The sequence below is a fragment of the Vigna umbellata genome, chromosome 1 (assembly GCF_029865625.1).
Source record: "Vigna umbellata cultivar VRB3 chromosome 1, Vumbellata_1.0, whole genome shotgun sequence".
Classification (NCBI taxonomy): domain Eukaryota; kingdom Viridiplantae; phylum Streptophyta; class Magnoliopsida; order Fabales; family Fabaceae; genus Vigna; species Vigna umbellata.
In genome coordinates this window covers 6997275-7006160 of record NC_142165.1, presented here as the reverse complement: position 1 = coordinate 7006160, position 8886 = coordinate 6997275, and the positions used below count along the sequence as shown (strand labels likewise).

Sequence of the window (8886 nt, the reverse complement as noted above, 5' to 3'; positions counted from 1 at the left end):
GTTAAAGAGTTTTTCAACATCTTGAAATAGTACACACAAACTTATGTGAACCAAATTTTCTTATTTGTAATAGCAGAAAAAGGTATCTTCTCATATTTGTTGGATAACGAGCTAATACACACATAATTGTAATGGAAGAGTAATTCATTTTAGATTTAATCCTTTTCGACATCCCTATTTGTGTACGAATGTCTGAGATAGGTCCTCGTTTTCTAAAGTGTATCAAAATGGTCCTTAATTTTGAAAATTGAGATCAATTGAGTCCTTTCCGTTAAGTTGGCTGGACGGCGTTAAAAAAATTGATGAGTGGGATGCTGAGATGATGAACGAACGCTCGTCCACCACCGAACGAACGCTCGTCGACCTCTTACCGCTGGACGACCGTTCGTTCCACACTGGACGACCGTTCGTTCGGTGGTCGACGAGCGTTCGTTCGCTGGTGGACGAGCGTTCGTTCGCTGGTGGACGAGCGTTCGTTCGTCATCTCAGCATCTCACTCATCAATTTTTTTAACGCCGTCCAGCCAACTTAACGGGAAGGACTCAATTGATCTCAATTTTCAAAATTAAGGACCATTTTGATACACTTTAGAAAACGAGGACCTCTCTGAGATATTCCTACACAAATAGGGACGTCAAAAAGGATTAAACCTTCATTTTATTAATACAAAGAGACTTATATAAGTCTTTCACCATAAACTAGAGAAAATCAACCATTCACAATAACATGGAAGAATAAAAAAATGAAGAATCAGAAGAATACACTACCAAAGAAAAAACAAGAGAGGAGAAATTATTGTTTCTTCCGGCACCTCCATACTTTCTCCCTCCACCACCATAGACCAAAGTGAAAATCTAATTTTGTCTTTATCTTCTTTCCACCATCGTTTTCTTCCTCCATGCATATCTCTCTCCCACTTCTTCTTTGTCGCACCGTCGACATCATTCCTGTCTATTTTAGATTGAATATTTAAAAATATTTTTAAATTGTACATTTTGAAACTCAAAATGAAAAAGAAAATTAAAATTAAAATTTCTAAATATATAAAGGTTCAAAAAGAAACCATCGAGCCGTAGGAAGAAGTGTCCCCAAATATAAAACGCTGTTACCTCGTTACAGGCCCAACTAAACGAGCTTAAGATGTCGCTTTCCAGTTTGCTGTTTTAAACATCAAATTCGAATCTTTTTGTTGTTTTTATATTAAGAAATTGCTTTTGAACTAAAATTCGAGGAAAATTATTTGTCCACATTTGTACATAATAATTGGCTTATACTGGGTGAGAGGGAATCTTCTTCGGTAATATTATTCATTTTATAACCTAAAATTAACTTGTACATTTAATTTTGATTTAGAACAAATATTGTTTTATAATATTTTTTCATATAATTCGTAAAGAAATTTATTTAAACTTGAAACTGGTATTTTAGGGATCTACTTGCTGCAGGAAGCCATTTGGTTCCAGGATTGACAGTTAACAACTACTTCTGACCTTAAGGTCTACTTTAAATTTAAAAGTCAACGTCCTTAAATATTTCAAGCTTATCCAGCCAAAAGATCGTTTTCAATTAAAGATTTTGTGACGGAAACTATTCATCTCAATTTATTAATTACTTTTACAAGTAAAATAACCTTGTAATGGTAGATGCTATTAAATAGGAAAAATCAAATGGAACCTATGGGATAAGTTTTTACTAATTTATCTTATAAATTAGTTTCTAAAGTTAGTTGCTAGTTAATAAACAAATTATTAAATCAGATTATTAAATTAAAAATATTTAGTAAAATTAATTGATTAACTAATTAATTCACATAATATAATATAAAAAAGATATAATGATATAAATTTTATCATAGAAATAAAATTTATATTTCGATTATATAAATGTTTTATATAAGATAATGTAAATAGAATGAAATATTAGTTACTTTAATTTGTAATATTAATTTTTTTAAAATTTAAATTAGATAAAAAATTAATTTAATTTAGTGAATATTAAAATAGTCTAATAGCTAAAATAAATATTTAGCATTAAATAGCTTGGATGTGGAAACATTTATCCTACATTTTTATTTCAAACAGTCTCCATAATATATTACAATACATTAAAAATAATGATTTACCTTACAAAACATCTTTATATTTGATAAATTGGTTTATAAAATAGTATTCAAATAAACTAGTAAAGCCGATCATACTAACGATGGTGTATATAAATAACATGAATTACTTGACCCTTTTATCCATTTTTAAACTATTTATTTTTTGTGTTGCGTATTGAAATTTCTGACATTATACTTCCAACCTCCTCCACTACAACCATAACTCTTATGTCATGCTCCTTAAATACATGTCTGGAAACCATGTGGTGAAGCATTTCATTTCACTTAACCAAGACATCATTTGATCATTTCCCAAACTAACCCAAACAACTCAGTTACAACAAATCAAAATTGCATCAGAAGCCAGATCAGGCCAGTTACCAACGTTCCACTTTTATCAGTCTTTTTCTCCTTTTCTTCTCCGATGACCGTGATTTTAGATTATAGTAAGTTGGAAAGCATAATTCTTTACAACTAAGTTTCAACAAACTCCAGATCAATCTAAACCCAAAAGAAACATCATAAAACATTTCGTATGCAATTAAATCTTCTATTTTGGCGGTGGTAAATATTCTTAAAATGTGTGTAACAAAAAAAAAGCATGTCAATTTCAAAAGAACAGGAACAAAGGCCTTAAAAGGGAAGCACAGCAGAAAATTCTTTGTTTATGTTGGTCTGAGATCAAGTGTCAGTTGTTAACTTTGTTTTGCTTTTGGCCAAGATCTATCTTAGCATGGAAGAACCAAAGCAATAACAAAATTTATACATTTCAAATTTTAAAAATAGTTAATTATTAACAAAATGTGTTAATAATGTGATTATTTTTCATCATTTAACACCTCCTTTTTCTTTAAAAACCCCTTGACAAACCCCTTTAATACTAAAATAAATTTTGAATAGTTGTATAAAATATAGAAATTGAGAAAGTTATCATGTTAAATAAAAAATAGAATCCAATCCGAGACAGGAGTGAGAAAAACCAACCCCAGTGTAAATATAGAAACAAAGTATCCACAATTCATGCATAAGCCTGTAAAAATGAAAATAAATAAAATAAGCGTCGTTTAAGGAATATGATGAAGTAGTAAACAAATTGGGGATATGGAAACCCCCAAAAACCAAGACTCAGAATAACAAAAGGGACTGAGTAGAATAAGGAAGTGAAAGGGTTGACAAAGGACATAAACGGCAGGTTTCTATAATCCCTCAATGAATAAACCAACAAACAAACAACACTTGTTGTGTAATATGCATGCCAAAAACAGGCCAGATATGAAAACAATGAGGTCTTTCTTCAGTTCTATATTCAAGCTTGGGTGAGGCAATGATGAAATATAAAAGGGTATTTCTTGATTTCTGTATTCAAGCTTGTGACACACCCGAGTCAACAGAGTAGTATTGTTGCGAAAATCCATTATCAGGATCTTTAAAATCATGATTCTTCCCTTCCTCTTTCTCTAAACTAGAATGGCAAATTTCTTCGATCTTGCTTGCTACCACGTCCATTGAAGGTCTCTTGTCAGGATATTGTGCAGTGCATTCAAGGGCAAGCTGCAAGAGCTTCACCATTTCCTCCTCAACACTCTGGTACCTCAGAAGCTCCATGTCAAATACATCAGTGTTCCACTCACCTTCAACCACAGATTGAACCCATCTTGGGAGGTCCACCCCTTCGTCATTCAGTGAAGAATGAGCAGGAGCCTTCCCTGTAAGCAGCTCCAGAAGCATGATGCCAAAGCTATAGACATCAGCTTTTTGGGATACTTTTCGCGCATCAGTGATCTCTGGTGCTCTGTAACCAGAAACACGGTTTGGCGTAGAGGTTGGAAGAGCAAGGTAAGCAAGGCCAAAGTCAGAGACACGAGCTTCAAAAGATTTCGTCAGAAGGATATTCGATGCCTTGATGTTCCCATGAGAGGATGTTGAGCCATGAGAATGAATGTATGCAATCCCACGAGCAGCACCAAGAGCAATGGCAGACCTTGTTTCCCAATTCAGTGGAGTCCTCCCCACCCCACCATTTGCTGCAACAACAAAAACAAATATGTCAGATCATAAAGTGTTTGACTGCAAATGCAGCCTACATTTCGTTTTATCAAATGTAGAAGCCTCATACTAAATTCACAAGTGAAGTGTTTGACAAAGCAATCACTAAATACTTCAGAAGAATTATGAGTGTTATAGTTAGAAATCACAATCCTTAAAGCAAATATTTACTGACAACAAATTTTCTTTTGGAACATTAGGGATTATCTTAAGACCTAATTTAGAGGCATAAACTTCAGCTTTCTCAGATACTATTTTAGACATCAGACTTCACTCTTGATGCAACATTCTATCTCCCTTTGACATAGTGTAGGTAATGTATGCAATGACATCCACTGTCCAAACTAGAATATCAAATCAAATTTATTTCTAGACAAAACCCCTTAATTCACAAAGTAAACTAAAATCCGACGGGCAGAAGATGTGATGAAATAAAGCCACACTCTAGACAAGACATTTAGCAGAGCTAAAAAACAAGCCATGAAGTACATTACAAAACTGAATGATAAGCAGCAACAACAAGGAAAACATTGAGAAACATAAAAACAACAAGTAGCCACCCTAAGAGCTAGCATTGAGTAGACACACGAACAGCCACAATCATTCACCTGATTTAACAAAAGAAATGGCACCAAGATAGAAAATAGAGAGACACTATTGTCCAAAAATAACAACCAAGTATGAAAGATGGGGTACTACCATGCAAGAGAGCAGATAAGCTTCCCATAGGCATGTAATCATAGACAACAAGCTTCTCATCCCTGCTAAAGTAATAACCCCTTAGTGGGACCAAGTTGTGATGAACCATCTTCCCCACTTGCTCGATCTTCTCCCTGAATTCCCTCTCTGCGGCTGTGACATCCTTCAACCTCTTCACCGCCACACTCACCCCCATTTCCAAAGTCGCCTTGTAAGTCGTTCCAAACGTTCCTTTTCCCAACACTTCCGCAGAAGCCCTCAACAACTCATCCAAACTAAACACCCTATTCACATTCCCAAAAAACACCAGACTCTTATCTCCACCACCACTGCTTTGAACATCACTCTTCTCCACCGAACCTGCCACCGCCGAACCAGAATTCCCACTCTCAGCACTCTTTTCACGAGACACTTCACCTCCCACATCACGCTTCCCTGTTGACACACTTTCATCGTTTTTCTCACTCCTTTTTCTACACAAAAAGAACAAAAGCAGCAGAATCAACAGCAAACCAACCACGGAACCTATCACAATACCCGCAATGGCACCACCGGACAATTTACTCTTTCCCTCCTCGGTTCCGGGGCAGCTTTGCAAGGGCTTCCCGCAGAGTGAGTTCCCGAGAAAAGCGGTTTGGTCCAGACTCGAAAACCGGTTCGGAATGGGACCCGTAAGGGAATTAAACGAGACGTTGAACTGATCCAGAGGCGGAACAGTAAGGTCAGGGATTGAACCAGTAAAATTGTTGCGTTCGAGATAGAGAGTGGACAAACGAGTGAGACCATTGAACTTGGGAGAAATCTCGCCGCTGAAATTGTTGTTACCTAAATTCAACCTCACGAGGTTCTGCAACGAGAATACCGCATCGGGAACTTCGCCGGAGAAGAAGTTTCCTTGGAGATAGAGGTTTCGCAGCGCTTTAAGGTTGACGAAATCCGCGGGGATTGGTCCGGTTAGAGCGTTGAAGCGGAGGGAGAGCGTCTGCAGTTCGGTGAGGTTTCCCAAACCGGAGGGGAGAGAACCGGAGAGACCCATCGCTGGTAGGCGCAGTAAGGTTACTCTGTCGTTGGTGCAGGTGACGCCGGTCCACCCGCAAGGGTTTGTTTGGCTGGTGTTCCATAGCAGCGTGCGTCCCCCCAACGCGCTTCGGAGTGACACTAGCCCGGCTCTGTCCGAAGCTAGATCCGAATCTGCAATGGCGAAGACGCACGTCAGGAGAGTAAAGAGAATCGCTTCTTTGACCTGCGCAGACTTCATTTTGGTAGTTCGAGTTGTTCGAGGAAAGGAGTTAGTTATCTAAGGAATTGGCGCCATGGGAACCTCGATGGATGCGAGTGTGGTTCTGCTCTGTTCCGTTCTGTTGTGCTCAGAATGTTTTTCAGAAAAAAGAAAAAGCAAAAAAACCAGTGTCGTGAGAAGCGTGAGTGGTGCGAGAGAAGGTGGTGGGTGTCACGTATTATAGCAAAGGGTGTTGCGTTTGCGAGAGAAGGAATAGAAATGTTTTCGAGAGGGACGAGAGAAGGGTTAGAGTACGTTCACGTGCAACGAACGACCGGTGTGTCGCGCGGGTGACCGGTGTTTGTTTTAAGATTAAAAAGAAGTGAGGGAAGGTTCCCAGTGGGACCCACTTGTTCGAGTGGTGGTCCAGTTATAACTTCTAATCACTCTCATTTGTAGCTGCCCTCCTAGCTGGATTCTCTGTTCCTTATTTTATGTTCTTTTTCTTTTTCCCTTTTTTTTTAATTTCGGTCTTGTATTTCAAAATATCGTTTTTTATTTTTTGCTGTTTGACTAGCTGTTCGTGAAGTTTAATGTAGTTTGTTTTTCTTTAAATATTACAGAGCGAAATATGATTTGTTTGAATATAATAAAAATAAATAATTCTCGCTAAACAAAAACAGTTAAGAAATATTAATTAGAACAATTAAATTGTTATTATATTTTTTGCATTTCTTTAAATTTAGAATGGTGGTCCCAAACGCAACGGTTAAGGGACAATCCCATTTACTAACCTTTCCTTTGGCTTCTTGGGATGGACCAGTTTCCTTTGCAGTAATTTTTTTATAAATATATTTTACCTAATGAAATAATCTTTTTTTTTAATTACAGATTTCTACGACGACGGAAATAATTTTCTTGTTTTCTTTTTGCCTTTTGTTTCATTGGAAAGGGTAGAGGCGTTTTCGCTGCCGGTCAAAATTCTTAAAAGCGTTTTTTAAATTATTGATGTACAAATTCTTAAAATAAGATATTCAAAATATCAACCAAATTTTATATCTTATTCAAAATTTATATCTCATACCTTAAATAGTAGGTTTTTTATATTTATCTTTAGAAAGTATTATTTATATATAAAATTGTATGTTGCTGTTTCTTTTCATTTTATGCCAATTAAAAACAGGCAACGTTATTATTAACAGTAATAAGTACACTACAACGATGTATCTTGCATTTTTTTTTATATTATTATAGTGTATATATTCATTTACTATTTCAAATCAAATTTAATATTTTTCTGATACTACATTAAAATTGATTTAATTTTTTTTGGTGTAAATTAATAACAATTACATATTTAAGTATCACACAATTGATGCTAAAAAAACTCCATTATTATTATTATTATTATTTATCGACGACTAAGTTTATGAAATAAAAATTAGAATGTTAAAAATATATTAAAATGTTCTAACGCTAATCATAATCATAAAAGTAATCATGTTATAACGTTAAAATGTTAAAACTGATAACAATGGATAGTTTGTCATGTTACAACGTTAAAATATTAAAAATCGTGAGAAAATATTTTTATAACCTAATTATAAAAAACACAATTTTATGAATATGCATAAAAAGTTGTTAATAATTCATGTTAAATGAAAATGAAGATATTTTTCACCTTTAAAATATCTCTACTAAAAAACGAGGTAAGGTAATTTTATTCTTAAAACTTCCATAAAATAATCTTTAAAAGATGTTACGTGTGTACTGTGGGTTTATCAATGACAATGAATTCATTAAAGTTAGATTTAGCTAATTTGATTATTTTATTATAAAAAAATAGACTATAAGTAGAGAAAAATAAGTTAATCGAGTTTTATTTTGTAAAAGTTATAATCTTTCTAAAAAACCATAATCTATTTTGTCTCTGTACCTTTTATAATTTATTTATTTATTTGTTTATTTTTTAGGAGATTAGTGACTAAACATGGTGTTAGGCCTCGTTAAATGCACCCAAACCCCACCTGTTTAATCCCATTAAATGCACTCCAAAACCCTGCTCAGATGCATTAAAAACGCACTCAACTCTGACGCACTAACGCCAAGTGTCAATAATGGAAGATTCGGAAGTCAGTTAGTGGAGTGCAGGTGTCAACAGGAGAGTGCACGACCGTTTGGACGTGGGGTAAACGAAAAATGAATTTTTCTGAAAACCCTGCCCATTCTCTTCCGCACGCACCTTCTCCTTCCAAACTCTGACTTTCCATTTCTCCTTCTTCTCTCTAGAAACTTCCCTTCTCTCTACTGTAACTCACTCTTCTCTGCTCCGATAACCGTTCAGGCACCGTAGGAGCATTCTCGGCGTTCCAAGCTTCCTCTTAAACCGAACAAGTTTCAAGTTTGAGCTGGTAAGTTTCTTCCCTTAGTCGTTCGTTCTTGGGTTACATGCAAAACCAAGTTCTGGTTGCATGCAGGGATATAGTCTAAGTTATTATTGATTTTTTTATGTGGTTAGATTTAGTTGCAAGAGTTAAGTGATCTTTGAGGGTAGAAAGCTGTAGACGGGCGAACCCAAAATCTTACGTTTAGGACGTTCACTCACTGATCCAGGTAAGGGAAGCTTATTCAATTTAATTCGTATGTTTGTATTGTGCTGTATGGACGTTCTGTGAGTTGTATGAAGCATGAATTTGTGATATTTGATTTTTGGTATATGGTTATGATTATGAGCAGATGTATGAGAATTATGAAATGTGCTATGATATGAGTTTTTGAAAATATGAAATTTTATGCTGAGAAATGAGTTTAATGTAAATGA

The 8886-nt window shown here is 35.3% G+C and overlaps 1 protein-coding gene across 1 annotated transcript; it reads right to left on the bottom strand.

The window, feature by feature from the left end:
- Window positions 1–3140: 3140 nt before the first annotated feature.
- Window positions 3141–6417, bottom strand: LOC124825638 (putative inactive receptor kinase At3g02880). The gene is made up of 2 exons (XM_047298300.2): window positions 4847–6417; window positions 3141–4125 (listed from the first exon to the last, which is right to left on the bottom strand). The coding sequence occupies exons 1-2, from the start codon at window positions 6102–6104 to the stop codon at window positions 3464–3466; spliced, it is 1920 nt and encodes a 639-aa protein (XP_047154256.1). The 5' UTR covers window positions 6105–6417; the 3' UTR covers window positions 3141–3463.
- Window positions 6418–8886: the final 2469 nt, after the last annotated feature.

Excerpts from the sequence above, each read along its gene's own strand:
- LOC124825638 (XM_047298300.2), bottom strand. The coding sequence starts at position 6,104 with ATGAAGTCTGCGCAGGTCAAAGAAGCGATTCTCTTTACTCTCCTGACG. Across the intron at positions 4,126-4,846 it reads CTTATCTGCTCTCTTGCATG|CAAATGGTGGGGTGGGGAGG; the intron begins GTAGTACCCCAT and ends TTGTTGTTGCAG.